The sequence below is a fragment of the Entelurus aequoreus genome, linkage group LG10 (assembly GCF_033978785.1).
Source record: "Entelurus aequoreus isolate RoL-2023_Sb linkage group LG10, RoL_Eaeq_v1.1, whole genome shotgun sequence".
Classification (NCBI taxonomy): Eukaryota; Metazoa; Chordata; class Actinopteri; order Syngnathiformes; family Syngnathidae; genus Entelurus; species Entelurus aequoreus.
Window position 1 is genome coordinate 4,689,671 of NC_084740.1, and position 22,743 is coordinate 4,712,413.

A 22,743-nucleotide genomic window follows, 5' to 3' on the forward strand; every position below is an offset into this window, starting at 1 on the left:
ATAAACACACTCCGCAACCTTGTGGACAGCCTTCCCAGAAGAGTTGAAGCTGTAATAGCTGCAAAAGGTCATATTGAACCCTATGGGTTAGGAATGGGATGGCACTTCAAGTTCATATGTGAGTCAAGGCAGGTGGACAAATACTTTTGGCAATATAGTGTGTAAATATACTGTATGTGCACTACCTTGGGACTAATCCCGTAGCCTGAAACACCCGCCAGAGGGCGTTTAAGCGGTTTTCAAAGGCAAGTTTCCAAAAATCAAAGTGGTGGTCAGATTTGGAACAGCACTTGCTTAGAAGATATATGTCATGCAAATAATCTCCATAGTGTGCGACCAATAGCTGAGTTTGTTTGGAAAGGTATACAAATGTGTCTTGAATAAGACATGTTTCCATATGCAAACACTGTACAGGTGAGTTAGGCCAGAAATGGATAAATGACACCATTGGCATTGTTAGGCCTGTTTTAGGAGGGCTCAAGCCCCCCTAAAATATTCTTAAGCCCCCCTAAATAATTTGGGGACATTTTTTGATTTTATTTTATTTTATTTATTTTTTTTATACATGCCGACATATTCATTATAAAGTGGCCCAAATATGAGTTTGATTACATAATCATATAACCTGTCATTATTCACTCAACTTTGTGTCTGCAATTGTAAATAATTTAGTTTTTAAGTTTTGTGTTTCTGGTAGAATCTATATAAAGTAATATACATTAGCCTATTGTTAAAATAATGAAAAAAACATCATTAAATATATTTGTTTTATTGTATTGTTACATTAATAGCTGTTGTATTACTATAGGATGGCTTGTTAAACATTTCATAGGATTTTCAGAGGGAGGAAAAACCAAGACATTTAATATAAAATGTAAAATAAAAAGAAAAAAAATGGTTAAAAGCCATCGTCATTTTGTCCCGTGCATTTTTTTTTACCGTCCCCGGGACGACGGGACTGCGTTAATCTCAAGCCCTGGAAGTTACATTTTATTGTTTGCATTATTTGTTCCAGCATTGCACTTTGAAGATGGTCCCTCAGCTCTTTGACAGCTTTGGCTCTTTTTCAGATCAGCTAAGTCTTTCTTATTTACAGTATATATAAATGTTTCTCATTTCTATTCAGACTTCCATATATATTTAATTTCCTTAACGGCTTGCCATAATATATATATATATATATATATATATATAAATATATTATATACAAGCCAAATGATTTCAATCCAGATATTACTTTAATTCAAGTAATTAAGTGGGCTTGAATTTACAACAATTTTAGTCACATATGTGCCCAAAATGTAATCTGTGCAACTTAAAAATATTTGGGAGCAAACAATTATTGTGTTGTGAGCGAAAGTGGTGGCATTAGCCTCTATGTTGTGAATGAATAACATAGAGCAGGGGTCACCAACCTTTTTGAAACCAAGAGCTACTTCTTGGGTAGTGATTAATGCGAAGGGCTACCAGTTTGATACACACTTAAATAAATTGCCAGAAATAGCCAATTTGCTCAATTTACCTTTAACTCTTTTATTATTAATAATTAATGATATTTACACTTAATTGAACGGTTTAAAAGAGGAGAAAATACGAAAAAAATGACAATTAAATTTTGAAACATAGTTTATCTTCAATTTCGACTCTTTAAAATTCAACCGGAAAAAAGAAGAGAAAAACTAGCTAATTCGAATGTTTTTGAAAAAATAAAAAAAAGAATTTATGGAACATCATTAGTAATTTTTCCTGATTAAGATTAATTTTAGAATTTTGATGACATGTTTTAAATAGGTTAAAATCCAATCTGCACTTTGTTAGAATATATAAAAAATTGGACCAAGCTATATTTCTAACAAAGACAAATCATTATTTCTACTAGATTTTCCTGAACAAAAATTTTAAAAGAAATTCAAAAGACTTTGAAATAAGATTTAAATTTGATTCTACAGATTTTCTAGGTTTGCCAGAATAATTTTTTTGAATTTTAATCATAATAAGTTTCAAGAAATATTTCACAAATATTCTTCGTCGAAAAAACAGAAGCTAAAATGAAGAATTAAATTAAAATGTATTTATTATTCTTTACAATAAAAAAAATACATTTACTTGAACATTGATTTAAATTGTCAGGAAAGAAGAGGAAGGAATTTAAAAGGTAAAAAGGTATATGTGTTTAAAAATCCTAAAATCATTTTTAAAGTTGTACTTTTTTCTCTAAAGTTGTCTTTCTGAAAGTTATAAGAAGCAAAGTAATGAAATTATTTAAACAAGTGAAGACCAAGTCTTTAAAATATTTTCTTGGATTTTCAAATTCTATTTGAGTTTTGTCTCTCTTAGAATTAAAATGTCGGGCAAAGCGAGACCAGCTTGCTAGTAAATAAATAACATTTAAAAAATAGAGGCAGCTCACTGGTAAGTGCTGCTATTTGAGCTATTTTTAGAACAGGCCGGCGGGCTACTCATCTGGTCCTTACGGGCTACCTGGTGCCCGCGGGTATTACATTGAAACCTACCAAGAGTAAGGCTCGTAAAACTCCACTGTGTTCTCTCATGTATGGTAATCAACAGAAGAATGCTGTTCTGGCCCAAGGACTTCAAAGTGGAGAGAACCAAGGATCTGCCCAATTTCCCGGCGAACTCTCTTTGAAGTGTCTTACGAACTCTTTTTGAACTATTTTACGACCTCTTCTTTTGAACTGTTCAGGTAACCAATGGCAACGCTGTTTACGACCCACTTCCCTCTGGAAGCAGCTGTGGTCAGGTGGGGGGAGAAAGTGAAATAAAGAAGGAGGAGTGCAATCTTTGGGCTGCGTGCTGGAGACTGTAGAAGGATGCAATGTCCGGGCGACTCGCCTCAATATATTGAGTCCAAATTGAATTGTGTCGCTGTTTAATTCTTTGCCTCTGGTCTTGTTTAATAGATGTCATCAGCGTTTGAACCTGACACCCACTGAAATTGTTTTTTGTTGATTTTTGCAGTAAAATACTGACTGCTCAGTAGCCAGAATTTTTACTGTATAACGTACACATTTTTTACAGCGTTTTACTGTAAATGTGTCTTTATGCTGAAAATCTGCTGCCAGTGTTTTGTTGTTTTTTTGTTATTTTTTATCTATTGGGACATGTCGCAAAATGGTACAACAGTTTTTATTTTACAGTAAAATTCTGGCGACTGAGCTGCTTGTCTTTTTTTAACAGTGTAACATTTGATAATTTGAAATCATAAGTCAAGCAGATATTTATTTTTATTTAGAATTTTTTATTTTATGTTTGGAATGTGCGATATTTGTTGCGTTATTAGATATTATCAGAGTTTAAAACACATGCAATTGCAGTACTTGTCCAAATAGAGCTAGAAATAATTATTTTGACGCATTTTATTTCCAGGCTAATGATGTGGCGTGCCAGATCTGGCCCCCGGGCCTTGAGTTCGATACCCAGACCCTACCTGCAAAGAACATACGGTATATTGTTATTTCCCATTTTGCGCACTTGAGTCTGACATTTACTCATTTTATTTTATTTTTTTAGCAGTGTGTTTGAACATAATGCATGCCGCGGTAACACTGAATGTTTGAACATAATGCATGCTGCAGTAACACTGAATGTTTGAACATAATGCATGCCACAGTAGCACTGAATGTTTGAACATAACGCATGCCGCAGTAACACTGAATGTTTGAACATAATGCATGCCGCAGTAACACTGAATGTTTGAACATAACGCATGCCGCAGTAACACTGAATGTTTGAACATAATGCATGCCGCAGTAACACTGAATGTTTGAACATAATGCATGTCGCAGTAACACTGAATGTTTGAACATAATGCATGCCACAGTAACACTGAATGTTTGAACATAATGCATGCCGCAGTAACACTGAATGTTTGAACATAATGCATGCCGCAGTAACACTGAATGTTTGAACATAATGCATGTCGCAGTAACACTGAATGTTTGAACATAATGCATGCCACAGTAACACTGAATGTTTGAACATAATGCATGCCGCAGTAACACTGAATGTTTGAACATAATGCATGCCGCAGTAACACTGAATGTTTGGACATAATGCATGCCGCAGTAACACTGAATGTTTGAACATAATGCATGCCGCAGTAACACTGAATGTTTGAACATAATGCATGCCGCAGTAACACTGAATGTTTGAACAAAGCGCATGCCGCAGTAACACTGAATGTTTGAACATAATGCATGCCGCAGTAACACTGAATGTTTGAACATAATGCATGCCGCAGTAACACTGAATGTTTGAACAGGTGCGTTCAAAAATCTTTTTTTTTTTTCCTTCCCAGCCAAAACGTCTATTTTTCTAAAGCTGCTGCGAGATGAGTGTCGGTGGTGGGTGTGGTGTCGTCATAGTGCCGTATAACGAGCCTGACACAAACTGGTGTGGCAGCTTTTTCTGTATTTTGTGGTGTGCATAAAAGCAGCAGCAGCAGAGCAGCAAAACATCCCCGTTACTTTCTGTTTGTAGGACTTCACGTCCAGGGAGAGAAGGTGAGTGCATTTGGGGGTGTGCACCTTGAATTTGTGCGCGGTTTGCTGATACTTGATACTTTCCCCGCACGTGTCTTCACTGCATGGTATGTTCTGGAACAGGAGTGTCACAAACTCATTTTCCTTGAGGGCCACGTCGCAGTAATGGCCGCTTTTTTAAATTAATTTATATTATAGGCGTATATATGTTATATTTTGTATTGATACCTTTTTTTTTTTGCCCTCTTTTTGTGCCCTTGTGTGCATTATCCTTTCCATCCTTTGTAACTGAGCTACTGTGTGGAACAATTAATAAAATGTGTCTAAGTAAGTCTAATAACCTGTGATTAATCATGATTAATCGAAATGCATATGCATTTTATTATTAGACTTTTTTTTATGTATAACTTGCTTTAAAATTATAAATAAAGGTGACAAGCAATTATTTAACTATTTGTTTTTATCTCACAAAAGCAGTTTTGCCATTTCCCTTGTGGATCAATAACGTTTGTCTAAGTAAGTCTAATAACCTGTGATTAATAATGATTAATCGAAATGCATGTGCATTTTATTATTAGATTTGTTTTAAATGTATAACTTGCTTTAAAATTGTAAATAAAGGTGACAAGCAGATAATTAACTATTTGTTTTTATCTCACAAAAGCAGTTTTGCAATTTCCCTTGTGGATCAATAAAGTTTGTCTAAGTAAGTCTACTAAACAGTGATTAATCATGATTAATCGAAATGCATATGCATTTTATTAGATTATTTCATGTATAACTTGCTTTAAAATTATAAATAAAGGTGACAAGCAGATATTTAACTATTTGTTTTTATCTCACAAAAGCAGTTTGGCAATTTCCCTTGTGGATCAATAAAGTTTGTCTAAGAAAGTCTACTAAACAGTGATTAATCATGATTAATCGAACTGCATATGCATTTGATTATTAGACTTTTTTATGTATAACTTGCTTTAAAATCGTAAATAAAGGTGACAAGCAGATAATTAACTATTTGTTTTTATCTCACAAAAGCAGTTTTGCAATTTCTCTTGTGGATCAATAAAATTTGTCTAAGTAAGTCTAATAACCTGTGATTAATCACGATTAATCGAAATGCATTTGATTCTTATACTTTTTATGTATAACTTGCTTTAAAATGATAAATAAAGGTGACAAGCAGATATTTAACTATTTGTTTTTATCTCACAAAAGCAGTTTTGCAATTTCCCTTGTGGATCAATAAAGTTTGTCTAAGTAAGTCTACTAAACAGTGATTAATCATGATTAATCGAAATGCATATGCATTTTATTAGATTATTTTATGTATAACTTGCTTTAAAATCATAAATAAAGGTGACAAGCAGATATTTAACTATTTTTTTAAATCTCAAAAAAGCAGTTTTGCAATTTTCCTTGTGGATCAATAAAGTATGTCTAAGTAAGTCTACTAAACAGTGATTAATCTTGATTAATCGAACTGCATATGCATTTGCTTATTAGACTTTTTTATGTATAACTTGCTTTAAAATGATAAATAAAGGTGACAAGCAGATATTTAACTATTTTTTTAATCTCACAAAAGCAGTTTTGCAATTTCCCTTGTGGATCAATAACGTTTGTCAAAGTAATTCTAATAACCTGTGATTAATCATGATTAATCGAAATGCATATGCATTTTATTATTAGATTTGTTTTAAATGTATAACTTGCTTTAAAATTGTAAATAAAGGTGACAAGCAGATAATTAACTATTTGTTTTTATCTCAATAGTTTTGCAATACAGTTTATAATATTGGCATGATCAGATAATATTAAAGTTTAAAATATGCATTTTTTTTTCTGTCAAAATTGAACGAACAAATGCATCTAGTAAACAAAAAAAAGAAAAAGTATTTTATTGAAACCCATTTTTTCCAGGCTTTAGAGGGCCACATAAAGTGACGTGGCGGGCCAGAAATGGCATTACAGGGAGGCCTTGAGTTTCAGAATCAGAAATACTTTATTAATCCCTGAGGGGAAATTAAAGTTTTCGGCACAATCCCATTCAATATCAGACAAACACTACAGGGAGACAGAACAGGATCAAACATTACAGGGAGACAGAACAGGATCAAACATTACAGGGAGACAGAACAGGATCAAACATTACAGGGAGACAGAACAGGATCAAACATTATAGGGAGACAGAACAGGATCAAACATTACAGGGACCCAGAACAGGATCAAACATTACAGGGAGACAGAACAGGATCAAACATTACTGGGAGACAGAACAGGATCAAACATTACAGGGAGACCGAACAGGATCAAACATTACAGGGAGACAGAACAGGATCAAACATTACAGGGACCCAGAACAGGATCAAACATTACAGGGAGACAGAACAGGATCAAACATTACAGGGAGACAGAACAGGACCAAACATTACAGGGAGACCGAACAGGATCAAACATTACAGGGAGACAGAACAGGATCAAACACTACAGGGAGACAGAAGAGGATCAAACATTACAGGGAGACCGAATAGGATCAAACATTACAGGGAGACCGAATAGGATCAAACATTACAGGAAGACAAAACAGGATCAAACATTACAGGGAGACAAAACAGGATCAAACATTACAGGGAGACAGAACAGGATCAAACATTACAGGGAGACAGAACAGGATCAAACATTACAGGGAGACCGAACACGATCAAACATTACAGGGAGACCGAACAGGATCAAACATTACAGGGAGGCAGAACAGGATCAAACATCACAGGGAGACCGAACAGGATCAAACATCACAGGGAGACAGAACAGGATCAAACATTACAGGGAGACAGAACAGGACCAAACATCACAGGGAGACAGAACAGGATCAAACATTACAGGGAGACCGAACAGGATCAAACATCACAGGGAGACAGAACAGGATCAAACATTACAGGGAGACCGAACAGGATCAAACATTACAGGGAGACAGAACAGGATCAAACATTACAGGGAGACAGAACAGGATCAAACATTACAGGGAGACAGAACAGGATCAAACATTACAGGGAGACAGAACAGGATCAAACATTACAGGGAGACAGAACAGGATCAAACATTACAGGGAGACCGAACAGGATCAAACATTACAGGGAGACAGAACAGGATCAAACATCACAGGGAGACCGAACAGGATCAAACATCACAGGGAGACAGAACAGGATTAAACATTACAGGGAGACAGAACAGGACCAAACATCACAGGGAGACAGAACAGGATCAAACATTACAGGGAGACCGAACAGGATCAAACATCACAGGGAGACAGAACAGGATCAAACATTACAGGGAGACCGAACAGGATCAAACATTACAGGGAGACAGAACAGGATCAAACATTACAGGGAGACAGAACAGGATCAAACATTACAGGGAGACCGAACACGATCAAACATTACAGGGAGACAGAACAGGATCAAACATTACAGGGAGACAGAACAGGATCAAACATTACAGGGAGACCGAACAGGATCAAACATTACAGGGAGACAGAACAGGATCAAACATTACAGGGAGACCGAACAGGATCAAACATTACAGGGAGACAGAACAGGATGAAACATTACAGGGAGACAGAACAGGATCAAACATTACAGGGAGACAGAACAGGATCAAACACATTGAATGAGAAGGTGTGTCCAAACTTTTGGCCTGTACTGTACTTAATGTCGTTATATAAAAAGTAATGATGTATTGTACGCTGTAAAAGTGTATGAAGATATTACAGCATTTTTACAGTAAAATACTATAATCCAAATTTAGTGTAACCTTACAACAAATGACTGCATAAATTAAGATGCCCTTTATATTTCGCGGCAAATAACTGTATATTTGTAGTCCTTCTGTAATATTACAAAAACCGTACTCAAATGGATTTGTCTCTTAAGGGCTTCTGTAATAATTAAATATGAGATTACCATTGGGAAGGTACAGCATTTAGCTGTAACTTTATTGTAATTAATCGTTAAATCACAGGTCTGTAATTAGTCAATTGCTGTAAAGATATTTCACAGTGTCAGGTTCAAACACTGATGACATCTATTAAACAAGACAAGAAGCAAGGAATTAAACAGAGACAGAATTACATTTGGCTCAATTGAGGAGAGACGTCTGGGCTGTACCCTTGCACAGTCTCCCCACGCTCTGGCGAAAGATTGTACGCCTCCTCTTTTTTTTTGGACTTGCCCTGATTACGTGGCAACAGCTGTTTCTAAGGGGCGGGGGTCGTAAACAGCCATCGCCTTTGTTTAAATTCTTGGTAGGTTCAAAGACAGCTTTTGTCCTCTCGCCGGGAACTCATGGAAACACAAAGTTTTGTGATAACTTAGATATAATTATTCTGACACACGGTGTATGTTTCTGTAAAATGAAATGACTGGCCAGTAATTTGCCGTGAATTTACAATGGAAATGTTTGCAATGTGTTGATAAAGAATCATATTGCATGTAAGTGATGGGGCAGGACATTATAAACTTATACTTCTTCCTGCTCTTTATCTTTTTTTTTCTTCTTTTTTTTCTTTCTTTCTTTCTTTCATGTTTATTTCGAATATGTAGACAAAACAAAAACAAACAAATTTTGCAAAAAAACAACAAAAAAGCCATTCAAGAATGAATAACAAAAACAATAATAATTAAAGCTGCAAGCAGCGTTGGTCGGGTCCGCATTTTGGCAGGTGCTAGTCCTAGGCGTCCCAATACTTTTGTCCAGTGGTAGTCCTGAGTGAGACCTACATAGAGGTTTTTGTTTTGTGTCTCTACGATATTCGTACTGGGAGTTAGAGGAAGTTGTGTCTTTTGTTTTGAAGGAGGGATTGCAAACTTCCTGTTGATTTTTGCTGAAGGATGTTAATCTATGAAATGTAGGTCTAGATGAGACCTACATAGAGGTTTTTGTTTCATGTCTCTAAGACGTTCCTACCGGAAGTTACAAGCAGTTTTGTCTGAGTTTTCCTCTGAGGAGCAGTTTTGTCTCTGTTTTATTCAAAAATTGCGCAAGAGCGCAATTTTGAGTTTTGGGGTTCGTTTTTTTTTTTAGATCGCAATTTCCACCAGTCCCGATGTGTGTGAGAAGTTTGGTGAGTTTTGAAGTATTTTAAGGGGGTCAAATTACAGCTCAAAAAGCAAAAATTAGTGTTTTTAGTCATTTTTTGTCTTGAAGGGGAAATTGCCAACTTCCTGTTGATTTTTGCCCGAAGAAATTAATTAATGAAAAGTAGGTCTAAGCGAGACCTACATACAGGTTTTTGTTTCATGTCTCTACGACATTCGTACTGGGAGTTAGAGGCAGTTTTCTTCCTAGGGGGCGCTAGAGCGCAATTTTGAGTTTTGGTTTGGTTTTTTACTAAACCGTTTTGTTCGCGTTTTTTTATGTGTGTGTCAAATTTGGTGAGTTTTGAAGCATGTTAAGGGGGGCAAAGTAGTCCGCAAAGCTGCGGAATAATAAAGAATAATAATAAAACCTTACAATAACAATAGGTTCCACGAGTCCTTTATACAGGGTACAGGGCGGACCCTAATAATAATAGTAATAATAAAAAGCAAAAAGAAACAAGAGATGAAAATAAACATTAATGTAAACATATCCGAAAAGGAGTTAGAAGAAGTAAAAACTTATGTACTCCCACCCCTCTTATTACTTACTGTATGTTTAATAATAATAATATATAAAAATGTTATGTTATATAAATACATATACATATATAAGTATGTACATCAGGGGTCACCAACCTTTTTGAAAGCAAGAGCTACTTCTTGGGTAGTGATTAATGCGAAGGGCTACCAGTTTGATACACACTTCAATAAATTGCCAGAAATAGCCAATTTGCTCAATTTACCTTTAACTCTATGTTATTATTAATAATTAATGATATTTACACTTAATTGAACGGTTTAAAAGAGGAGAAAACACGAAAAAAATGGCAATTAAATTTTGAAACATAGTTTATCTTCAATTTCGACTCTTTAAAATTCAAAATTCAACCGAAAAAAAGAAGAGAAAAACTAGCTAATTCGAATCTTTTTGAAAAAATTAAAAAAATAATTTATGGAACATCATTAGTAATTTTTCCTGATTAAGATTAATTTTAGAATTTTGATGACATATTTTAAATAGGTTCAAATCCAATCTACACTTTGTTAGAATATATAACAAGCTATATTTATATATATAGAAGCTATATTTCTAACAAAGACAAATCATTATTTCTTCTATATTTTCCAGAACAAAATTTTTAAAATAAATTCAAAAGACTTTGAAATAAGATTTAAATTTGATTCTACAGATTTTCTACATTTGCCAGAATATTTTTTTTTAATTTTAATCATAATAAGTTTGAAGAAATATTTCACAAAAATTCTTCGTCAAAAAAACAGAAGCTAAAATGAAGAATTAAATTAAAATGTATTTATTATTCTTTACAATAAAAAAAATTAATTTACTTGAACATTGATTTCAATTGTCAGGAAAAAAGAGGAAGGAATTTAAAAGGTAAAAAGGTATATGTGTTTAAAAATCCTAAAATCATTTTTAAGGTTGTATTTTTTCTCTAAAATTGTCTTTCTGAAAGTTATAAGAAGCAAAGTAAAAAAATTAATGAATTTATTTAAACAAGTGAAGACCAAGTCTTTAAAATATTTTCTTGGATTTTCAAATTCTATTTGAGTTTTGTCTCTCTTTGAATTAAAAATGTGGGGAAAAGCGAGACCAGCTTGCTAGTAAATAAATAACATTTAAAAAATAGAGGCAGCTCACTGCTAAGTGCTGCTATTTGAGCTATTTTTAGAACAGGCCAGCGGGCTACTCATCTGGTCCTTACGGGCTACCTGGTGCCCGCGGGCACCGCGTTGGTGACCCCTGGTGTACATATATATATATATATATATATATATATATATATATATATATATATATATATATATATATATATATATATATATATATATATATATCTTCAGGTGGCAATGTTGTGTTAGAGATACTAATTTGAATTGTGTCGATTGAGAGTATTTTTGGTTTGTTGTGTTTGAAATAAATGAATGAAATGTAACCGTATCAAAAAAGTAGCATCCCTAATACCAATGATACTAATGAATCATTTTCGGTACTATACTGCCTCCGAAAAGTACCGGTCCGCCAATTTGTGGTATCATCCAAAACTAATGTAAAGTATCAAACAACAGAAGAATAAGAATAATCATGACACCCACCTGTTCCCAATTAGCCTGTTCACCTGTGGGATGTTCCAAATAAGTCTTTGATGAGCATTCCTCAACTTTCTCACTCTTTTTTGCCACTTGTGCCAGCTTTTTTGAAACATGCTGCAGGCACCAAGTTCCAAATGAGCTAACATTTGCAAAAAATAACAAAAGTTTACCAGTGTGAACATGAAATATCTTGTCTCTGCAGTCTATTCAGTTGAATAGAAGTGGGAAAGGATTTGCAAATCATTGTATTCTCTTTTTATTTACCATTGGGTTTTGTACATTCCAAGAACTTTCAGCTGGCTCCAACCAAAACAATAAACATATTTTTTTGCACAATTTTACTCAACCATGTTGTCCTTGTTCCAGGCCCCCAGGATGAACTTGAAGAACCTGCAGGAGTACTTGGCCCGGCTGTACTACCAGTACCTCCTCATCACCAGCATCTACGTGCTGGAGCCTTGGGAACAGTCCATCTTCAACTCGGTGCTCCTCTCCGCCGTCGCCATGGTGATCTACACCTCGTATGTGTTTGTGCCCATCCACGTGAGCCTGGCGCTGAAGTTCTTCTCGGGCGTCTGCGGCGGGCAGCCAGAGAGCACCATGACCCTCATCAACTGAATGGGGTCAGAATTTTGGCTTTTTTACATCTCAACTCACATCCAGCTTCAATTAGGGACGCTCAAACTAATGATTCATTGGACATTTTGGCAAAATGGACTTGCTCGGGTGCTCTAGCGCAGTGGTCCCCAACCTTTTTGTAGCTGTGGACCGGTCAACGCTTGAAAATTTGTCCCGAAGACCTTTTTTTTTTTTTTTTTTTTAAATTTTAATTTAATTTTTTTTTTTTTTTTTTTTTTTCATAAAGAAATACAATCATGTGTGCTTACGGACTGTATCCCTGCAGACTGTATTGATCTATATTGATATATAATGTATATATTGTCTTTTTTTATGTTGATTTAATTTAAAAAATAATAAAATAAAATAAAATAAAATATTTTTTAATTTCTTGTGCGGCCCGGTACCAATCGGTTGGGGACCACTGCTTTAGCGTGATGAAGCTGCCCCATAATATAACATGGGTGTTGAAACAGGTGTTCAGAACATTCAGGAAAAAAGATCCCATTCCTTTAAAAACAATGATTTGGTTCAGAGAGTCAAATCTCTCGCCCTAAATCAAAGCCCTAAAGCAGTGTTTTTCAACCACTGTGCCGCGGCACACAAGTGTACTGTGAGATTATGTAATTTCACCTAATTGGGTGAGAAAAATATTTTTTTGCACACCAGTAATTATAGTCTGCAAATGATGTGTTGTTGTTGAGTGTCGCTGCTGTCTAGCACTAGAAGTCCCAGCATTTTTCTGTCTACCTAGAAGACCCAGAGAGGGGTCATTTGGCCCGACGCTTTTCCCGAATACACTAATCACTCATTTTGTTATGGTAATGAGGCTGTTAGGGGCAGTTTGTCTAGGTAGACAGAAAAATTATACATGTGGGAAATGCCGAAAGGAGCAATGGCAGTGCCAGGATTGTGAGTGACTGCTCAAATGTATGTCAGTCACGTTTACATGGACATGGTTTTTCATTCTTTGTAAATATGCTTTTTTCTTTGTAAATTTTTTTTTTTAAACTATTTTTGGCACACAAAAATAACAATTGCTTCTGCAACAACCCTCCACACCAAAACTGGGAAAACAGTTGCTTTTTCATTCTTTGTAAATATGTTTTGTTTTGTATTTTTTTTTAACAATAAATGTCAGAGTGTTGATCCCTTCATTCTGTTGATCCTTGCAAAAACACACACAACCTACCTCAGAACTAAAGCTTGAGCTGTAAGGTCCCCTCCCCCACACAGGCTCAAGTGGCCCCCTGCCGTGTGCCACTAACAGCCACATTTTCATAACAAAAGGAGTGTCCACAGGGGGGACTAGGGGTCAAATGACCCTCTTGTGTGTTTTCTAGGTAAAAATGTCAATTGACCCTTCTCTGGGACTTCGCGTGCTAGAGCTCGGCGGAGTAACCGTGTAATACTCTTCCATATCAGTAGGTGGCAGCAGGTAGCTAATTCCTTTGTAGAATTGTCAGGTTCAAACACCTATGACATCTGTTACTCAGACAAGAAGCAAGGAATCATGCAGAGACAGAGTTCAATTTAGCTCATGAGGAGAACGCATGGAGCTGCACACTTAGTCCCAATCTCGCCCTACGCTCTAAGGTTCAGCTCCTGCGTCCCTCTATTTATTCATGAGTTCCACAGTCCACAATACTAAGGCCGCCTCTAAAAGGAGTGGTCACATATATTATGCAAAGCAGGTCCAGGACGCACGATACGTGACGGAATGTGCTGGGGGCCTTGTGATTTTTTTTTACTCTTCCATATCAGTAGGTGGCAGCAGGTAGCTAATTGCTTTGTAGATGTCGGGAACATGGTTTGTCGTGATCATAATATGCAGACGACAGCGGGAGGCAGTGTGCAGGTAAAAAGGTATCTAATGCTCAAACCAAAAATAAACAAAAGGCATTGAAGCTCAGGGATTAAATGTGGAATTAAATTATGGAATGGATTAAGCAAAGCAATCAAACAATGTACTAATATGATACACTTCAAGAAACTCTTCAAACTTAAAGTGTTTACAAAGTACAAAGAAGAAGAACCATGACAAACATTCTCAATTTATTTCATCCATCTATTCATTCATTCTTAAAGTAATCTTACTTATCTCATCATATGAAATATGACTTACTTCACCAATTATTATTATTAAATTCTTACTATTATTTATTTATTTATTTTTTATTGTGATTACTTATGGAGTTTATTGTGAAAAAATTGTGAACAGGAAGTGAACAAAAAGTTTTGCAACTGTTATGTAAAGAAAAGGGGTAGGATTAAATAAGCTCTGCTTCTTCCTACTCCTTTTCGAACATGTTGAAAAGAAACTGGAAATTGTGATGTATCATGTTGTATGCACGCATGTTCCAAATAAACTCAAACTCAAACTCAAACTCAGGGATGGCTATGCAAAACGAAGCTAAAACTGAACTGGCTGCAAAATAAACAAAAAAAGATTGCTGGACGACAACAAAGACTTGCAGCGTGTGGAGCAGCAGACGGCGTCCACAAAGTACATCCGTACATGACATGACAGTTAACAACAAAATAGGAGCGCAAGACAAAAATTAAAACATTACACACACAAAAAACAGCAAAAAAAGTCCAAATAAGTCAGGGTGTGATGTGACAGGTGGTGACAGTACACCTACTTTGAGACAAGAGCTGTAGTGATGCATGCTTGGTTATGCTTTAAAGTCATATCCAACAATTGCGACAACAACTTTTTATTAATTTTCTAATGTTTTCTGCTGGTGGTGTGCCTCGAGATTTTTTCAAAGAAAAAAATGTGCCTTGGCTCAGAAAAGGTTGAAAAACATTACCCTAAGTGACCCCACCAATACTTTCACTTTGCTCCCCGGCCCTTGCTGTGAACCCTCCATGGCACCGAGTGCAAAGAGGTTCTGCATACCTCAGGAGGCATGCTGGTGTGGCAAGAAAAACACCAGCAGATCAACAAGGAAGCTCTCCTTCCATTCCTCACGCGCACTTAACCGCTTTATCTACCGTTTGTGTCACAACCACTTCTTCTACAATTCACGCACCGTGACGGTGCACCGTGACGGTCACGGTACACCGTGACGGTGCGATAAGTCCGCTTTGTAGAAGGCAGGGAAAAAGAATCCTCTGCAGTGATTGGCATCGGCGTGTTTTCACTGGCGCCGTACCAGGACTCTGTGCTGAGCACGAGCAAATATTGACACAGCACACCCCCTTTTTTTTCAGGCTTTAGGTGTGTGTTATGATAAGGCGGTACTTTATCCGCAGTGAAAATGTTAAATTCACCTTAAAGTGGCCAGAAAGACGAACAAAGACTATAATTGATCTATAAACACGGCTCTACTGCAGGGGTGCCCATCAGGTGGATGGTGTGTCAGTCCATGGTGGAGGGTGTGTCAGTCCATGGTGGAGGGTGTGTCAGTCCATGGTGGAGGGTGTGTCAGTCCATGGTGGAGAGAGTGTCAGTCCATGGTGGGGTGTGTGTCAGTCCATGGTGGAGTGTGTGTCAGTCCATGGTGGAGGGTGTGTCAGTCCATGGTGGAGGGTGTGTCAGTCCATGGTGGAGAGAGTGTCAGTCCATGGTGGAGGGTGTGTCAGTCCATGGTGGAGAGAGTGTCAGTCCAGGGTGGAGGGTGTGTCAGTCCATGGTGGAGTGTGTGTCAGTCCATGGTGGAGGGTGTGTCAGTCCATGGTGGAGAGAGTGTCAGTCCATGGTGGAGTGTGTGTCAGTCCATGGTGGAGGGTGTGTCAGTCCATGGTGGAGGGTGTGTCAGTCCATGGTGGAGAGAGTGTCAGTCCATGGTGGAGGGTGTGTCAGTCCATGGTGGAGAGAGTGTCAGTCCATGGTGGAGGGTGTGTCAGTCCATGGTGGAGGGTGTGTCAGTCCATGGTGGAGAGAGTGTCAGTCCATGGCGGAGGGTTTGTCAGTCCATGGTGGAGGGTGTGTCGGTGGATGGCGGAGGGTGTGTCAGTCCATGGTGGAGGGTTGTTGGTGGATGGCGGAGGGTGTGTCAGTCGATGGTGGAGGGTGTGTCGGTCGATGGCGGAGGGTGTGTCAGTCCATGGCGGAGGGTGTGTCAGTCCATGGCGGAGGGTGTGTCAGTCCATGGTGGAGGGTGTGTCAGTCGATCGCGGAGGGTGTGTCAGTCCATGGTGGAGGGTGTGTCAGTCCATGGTGGAGGGTGTGTCAGTCCATGGCGGAGGGTGTGTCAGTGGATGGTGGAGGGTGTGTCAGTCCACGGTGGAGGGTGTGTCAGTCAATGGCGGAGGGTGTGGTGTGTCAGTGGATGGTGGAGGGTGTGGTATGTCAGTGGATGGCGGAGGGTGTGTCAGTGGATGGCGGAGGGTGTGTCAGTGGATGGCGGAGGGTGTGGTGTGTCAGTGGATGGCGGAGGGTGTGTCAGTGGATGGCGGAGGGTGTGGTGTGTCAGTGGATGGCGGAGGGTGTGTCAGTGGATGGTGGAGGGTGTTTCAGTGGATGGCGGAGGGTGTGTCAGTCCATGGTGGAGGGTGTTTCAGTGGATGGTGGAGGGTGTGTCAGTGGATGGTGGAGGGTGTTTCAGTGGAGGGTGGAGGGTGTTTCAGTGGATGGCGGAGGGTGTGTCAGTGGATGGTGGAGGGTGTTTCAGTGGATGGTGTAGGCTGTTTCAGTGGATGGCGGAGGGTGTGGTGTGTTAGTCGATGGTGGAGGGTGTTTCAGTGGATGGCGGAGGGTGTGTCAGTCCATGGTGGAGGGTGTTTCAGTGGATGGCGGAGGGTGTGTCAGTGGATGGCGGAGGGTGTGGTGTGTTAGTCGATGGTGGAGGGTGTGTCAGTGGATGGTGGAGGGTGTGGTGTGTTAGTCGATGGTGGAGGGTGTGTCAGTGGATGGCGGAGGGTGTGGTGTGTTAGTCGATGGTGGAGGGTGTGTCAGTGGATGGCGGAGGGTGTGGTGTGTTAGTCGATGGTGGAGGGTGTGTCAGTGGATGGCGGAGGGTGTGGTGTGTTAGTCGATGGTGGAGGGTGTGTCAGTGGATGGCGGAGGGTGTGGTGTGTTAGTCGATGGTGGAGGGTGTGTCAGTCCATCGCCAGCCAGATTACTTTTTAATGCAAAAATTGTAACATTTGTCATATAAAATTCAGACTTTTATCACAATATTGCCAATGTTTTTGTTGTTTTCGTAAAACAGTGACATTTTTTGAGTAAAATTATGACTTTTGTCTTAATTTTGCCAAGTAAAATCCCGATTATTATTATAATATTGCCAAAATATTTAAGTTTTCTTGTAAAATTGTGACTTGTCGAGTAAAATTACAACCATTGTCATAAAATTGCCAAAATTGTCAGCTTTTCTTGTACAATTGCGACTGCTATTGAGTAAAATTCCAACTTTTATCGTAATATTGCACAAATGTTCAGTTTTTCTTGTGAAATTGTGACCTTTTTTACAACAAGCTTGTTTTATATTCGCATAGTATGTATATATTAATAATGTTGTAAATGCAAATCTTTATATATCTAGAAAGGCTGGTCCTGAAGAGGAAGGCATTTTTCGGAGGTCTCAAGAAGGTGACAAATACAAGAATGTGTGTGTGTGTGTGTGTGTGTGTGTGTGTGTGTGTGTGTGTGTGTGTGTGTGTGTGTGTGTGTGTGTGTGTGTGTGTGTGTGTGTGTGTGTGTGTGTGTGTGTGTGTGTGTGTGTGTGTGTGTGTGTGTGTGTGTGTGTGTGTGTGTGTGTGGATCTGCAAAGTACCTGAGACTACTGTGACCAGCAAAGCGAGGCGCTGTAAGATGAACGCCATTTGTGTGTGGTCTGAATTGAACTGAGAGATCAGAGTAGAGAAGCCTACAAGAAACCCGTTTGGCAATTGAGGACCACAATGATCAGGGTCACAAAGTTAACAACTTCTAACAGGGTTACCAATACACCCAAACTGGTAAAAAGCTTGTTGAAAATTAAAATAAATACAATCTTCCTATGTTTGCATGCTCTGTTGACACCTTATCCTTCTTCTTTTGTTTCCTACATTTCATTTCCTTCCTTCCTTTCCTCCTGTCACAGATCTATCTGAGGATGTGGAGTCTTTGGCAACTCAAGCGTATCCCTGGCTCAAACATCCGGTGGCAATCAGCACAAGAGTTTTACCAGAAAATTACTTCTGGACAAAAAAAATAATTAATCTCTACCTATGGCTGTCCCATCGATTTCGATGATGACGGGGACATTCCTTTTCAGGGAATCCATCCAAGTCCAGGTCTTGGTAAACATACGTGGATAGTCTCGCCTTTGCTAAGATTACTGATATGTTGACGCTCTTTGATCCCTCAGGTCAATATCCAACTGAATGCCAAGTCATGGCGGCTGGTGACAAGGGGCCCAGGTTTTTTGAGTTTGTCTTCGCATAAAGTGGTTGTCTTACTCAGCTAATGAACCCATTCTGTCCAGTGACCAGAGCAATCTCCGCCTTGGTCCGGGTACATGGACGTTGTCCTGAAACACAACTCAATCCTGTGAACTATTCGCCCAACAGTGCCGTACCAACACCGTCCCCTCACAAAGTTTGCCCGGCCAGCTAAAGCCGTTGCCCAGGGGTTGGCTTGGGGAGCCAGACGTGAGAGATTTAGGAGACTAAGAGAGGACCAATGTGCTTGTCGACTCAACAAGGAGTAGAGCTGCGGAAAAAAGGTGCTACCTCTACCAGAGCCCCCGTATCGCCGTGATTGCAGCTTTTCCTGTCTCAAGTCTGCACTTGCAGAGGCTCAAGTGATGAGAGCAACCACTCCGTCACAAGACAAGAACTGCTGGCTTTCGGCCCCGGCCTTCTGCCAGTAACGTCCAAACCTGTACAGACAGCAGTTCTATCTGCTCACAGATCATGACTTGCTCACCTGGCTCCTCAACCTCAAATAACCAGAGGGGCAGCTGGCCAGATGGATTATAACTTTCAAATCGTCAACAAACGAATGCTGACACCCAGTCCAGGTGTCCCTGCAAGGAATGTCGACAATTCCAGTGGCCGGAGGAAGTAGAGCTGGTGACCCTACAGCATTGACGATGACCCAGGGTATAGCGGAAGTTGACCCAGTCCAGCTACAGCGCCAGCAGATAGACCTATTCATTGGCTGTGTTTGAGAATGGGTGGAGTCCGACCAGTGACCTGAATGGGCTGCCACCTCCAGGCTGGAACCCGAGATGAAAGCTCTCCACTCACAATGGGCCAGCCTTGCCATCCACGGCGAGCTCCTCTATTGCCACCGGAAGAACCCAACAGACAATTTTCACATGCTTCCATACTTGCCAACCTTGAGACCTCCGAATTCGGGAGATTGGGGGGGAGGGGGTGGGCGGGGTTAAGGGGGAGGAGTATATTTATAGCTAGAATTCACTGAAATTAAAGTATTTCTTATATATATATATATATATATATATATATATATATATATATATATATATATATATATATATATATATATATATAGTACAGTAAACAGTTCTACTAACTGTACTGTACTTGCTGCTTACTTTGAAAAAAAATAACACTTACCTTTCACTATTTGAGTAGCTTTTGTTCTGCCATTTGAGTACTGGCGAGCGGTCTCTGAATCCGGGAACATATCCTTCACGGATTTGTTGAAAACATCCGCAAATGAGAACGGAATGTTGCTTGCAAGGTGGCCCATAATACTGGGCTGTGACCAGCCTTGTGCTTCTCTGACCGTTCATGAGTGACTACCGTATTTCCTTGAATAGCCGCAGGGGCGCTAATTAATTTAAAACCTCTTCTCACTCCTGCGTTTACCAAAAGCATGCGCTAATTCTTTTAAAACCTCTTCTCACTCCGGCGCTTACCTTATCATGAAAATCACATTTAATAAAAAAAAACGTTATTATGGTCTTACCTTTAGGTATAAATGAGTCCATGCGCAGCTCCTATAGAAGTCTTCCTTATCTTTCTTCAGTTTTAAAAGTCTCTCTGTCTCGATGGATATCTTCCTTTAAGTATTACCTTCTGCTTCGATTGAAAGTCCAGTTTAGGAAACTGTTTTATTTTAGATATGTAATCCTCCATGATAAAAGTGCAAGCAAACAATGGCTGCTCACTCTTGCTGCGTGTTTTCTTCTGCAGCACCGGTCTTCTGCAGTACCAGCAGTCGCAAGAAGGATCACTAGCGCCCTCTACCACCAGGAGGCGGAAGTCATTTAATGACTCATATTTGACCCGGCGGAAGTGCCACACATGCGCTAATTATTTAGCGAAACGAGTTTGACCCGGCTGTAATACTAGGCAGGCGAATACTATATTCCCGGCGGCAATTCAAGGAAATACGGTATATCCATTCGGCCACCGTGTTATGGGTTATAGATAAACCTACGGATAACGGAGACATATGTAATAGTCTCCTTTTCGGGTGAGAGACGACGCTAAAGGCACGCCCCCAATATAGTTGTCCGGCCAGAAATCGGGAGATTTTCGGGAGAATGGTTGTCCCGGGCGATTTTCGGGAGAGGCACTGAAACTCTCCCGGAAAATTCGGGAGGGTTGGCAAGTATGCATGCTTGACATACACTCAGCAGAAGGTGGGCTGGTTGATTGCTTCAACCGTACCCTGGCTTAATGAGACCTTCATCTGCCGCTGGTCCTATGGGCATACCAAATGGCAGTCAAAGAGACAGCAAAGTGCACCCTGGCAGCCCTTATGTTTGGATGAGAACTTGGCAAGCTTGTTGATCTGGCGTTTGGGCCAAATGGCAAACCCGGTTTGGACTATTTTGGCAGACTGCAAGACCGACTTCGGTAGGTGCACCTCGTGGCCCGACAAACTCTCGACGATGTTGGCTGTCGCCAAAATAGGTCAGAGATGAATACGGGACTCTGGCCTAAGCTGATGAGTCACTGCACAAGTTCTCCAAAAAATCTCTGCCATAATGTGTTGTTGCTGCAGTGGAATCGCGTGGTGGTCCTCCACTGCGAAAGGCTGGCTCCATACCAGTTGAGGAAAAGGAGTGGCTGGCAGGACGCCAGAACGGACTTGACTGCACCGTGGGCCCCCCACACCATTTCAATGACTTCGAAGTGAACACTGTGGTTTCTGGGGACAGGTGATCAGCTTGGTGGGGGCTATGTAGCGGCACTGGGTGGAGGACCTAAGCATTCCACTCATTCCTAGCCACACGTTAATGAGTTGTTAGCACTTATTTGTCTCGAAAGTTAATTCAAGTTGATTTGTTTTACCCCACACGTCATGTCGAGCACGTTATGTGTTTTGCAGACCTTTCTTTGCTTGTCAGTCCCCTAAAGATGCGTTCCAAATTCTGTAGTGATTTGATAACACCCTAAAGCTACGGAGGGTGTTTTGTAGAACACGGCAACTTTGTCATTCAAACTACACAAAGTGTATTTGTCAGGAAAAATTAGCACAGGCAACACAGAAGGTATCCATGTTTTGACACATTTTGACAAGCAACAATCAGATGGCGCCGATTGTGTCACCTGTCAACTTATGGGAAGCATATTTGTGCGATATGATGTGGTGTAGTCACCTTCACTTATCATTATAGTTTTAGATGTATTTGACACTATACACAGAACCGGGGAGCTTTAGCAATCTGGCCTCTGTCCCGGAACTTTCTTAGCTTTGCTTTGTCCCCACATTAAGAGCATCCTAGCTGCTTGGAAGCTGGAAGAAAGCCATCCGTATCGTGTGACCCATCGTCCAAAGGCTTTTGCTCCTTCGCCGAGCTCACGGTTAAGTAAGCGGAGAGCTCCCGGTATCCCGTGTCACAAAAGTACTCTTTCTGCACACAGCACAGTGGTTCTCCTTGCGGCCCATCCAGGCTACCCTTGTTGGATTTCAGACCTTCCCCTTGTTGTCCCTTCTTGCTTCAGTCTGGCAGAGGTATCAGATGGAGCTGGAGCAGCAGGGGATGCCTCCAAACCACCGCGAGATAGGCTAAATGACCGTTTATGCATAACTGGGTAAGTCTTCGCATTTTCGCATTGTGCATACTTTATGTACAGCCTTTCACTCTTAATTGTTGTGTCGTTAAACTCATCGACTACTAAACCACTGCACTCATGATGGTAAACACGAGTTAAAACGTGCACCCCTATTTTGTTGCCAGTGCTACTATTCGTTCTGGCAAATATACCCTGTGGTGTCGCTGTTGTTACTACAAACCCCGTTTCCATATGAGTTGGGAAATTGTGTTAGATGTAAATATAAACAGAATACATAGATTTGCAAATCCTTTTCAAGCCATATTCAGTTGAATATGCTACAAAGACAACATATTTGATGTTCAAACTGATAAACTTTTTTTTTTTTTGGCAAATAATCATTAACTTTAGAATTTGATGGCAGCAACATGTGACAAAGAAGTTGGGAAAGGTGGCAATAAATA

The 22,743-nt window shown here is 39.6% G+C and overlaps 3 protein-coding genes across 8 annotated transcripts in view; 2 read left to right on the forward strand and 1 right to left on the reverse strand.

Moving 5' to 3' along the window:
• The first annotated feature begins 4,413 nt into the window (after positions 1–4,413).
• sptssb (serine palmitoyltransferase, small subunit B) lies at positions 4,414–19,649 on the forward strand. 2 transcript variants are annotated; one of them, XM_062059896.1, is made up of 3 exons: positions 4,414–4,523; positions 12,116–12,372; positions 18,403–19,649. In XM_062059896.1, the coding sequence occupies exon 2, from the start codon at positions 12,125–12,127 to the stop codon at positions 12,365–12,367; it is 243 nt and encodes an 80-aa protein (XP_061915880.1). In that variant the 5' UTR covers positions 4,414–4,523; positions 12,116–12,124; the 3' UTR covers positions 12,368–12,372; positions 18,403–19,649. The 2 variants fall into 2 exon arrangements, with proteins under 2 accessions (XP_061915880.1, XP_061915879.1); XM_062059895.1 differs by lacking the exon at positions 4,414–4,523 and having other exon boundaries at positions 11,605–12,372.
• Positions 11,993–22,743, reverse strand: part of LOC133658176 (Fc receptor-like protein 3) — a 37,198-nt gene continuing 26,447 nt past the window's right edge. Inside the window, exon 7 of the mRNA XM_062059893.1 lies at positions 11,993–12,363. The gene's annotated coding sequence lies outside the window, so the exon portion shown is untranslated. The remainder of the gene's footprint in view (positions 12,364–22,743) is intronic.
• The window catches only part of otol1b (otolin 1b), an 8,553-nt gene continuing 6,036 nt past the window's right edge, over positions 20,227–22,743 (forward strand). The window contains exons 1-2 of one of the 5 annotated variants that reach the window (XM_062059889.1): positions 20,227–22,128; positions 22,229–22,318. The gene's annotated coding sequence lies outside the window, so the exon portion shown is untranslated. Of the gene's footprint in view, positions 22,319–22,743 lie in introns of all 5 variants that reach the window. The other 4 variants (XM_062059890.1, XM_062059886.1, XM_062059888.1 and 1 more) reach the window with 4 other exon arrangements.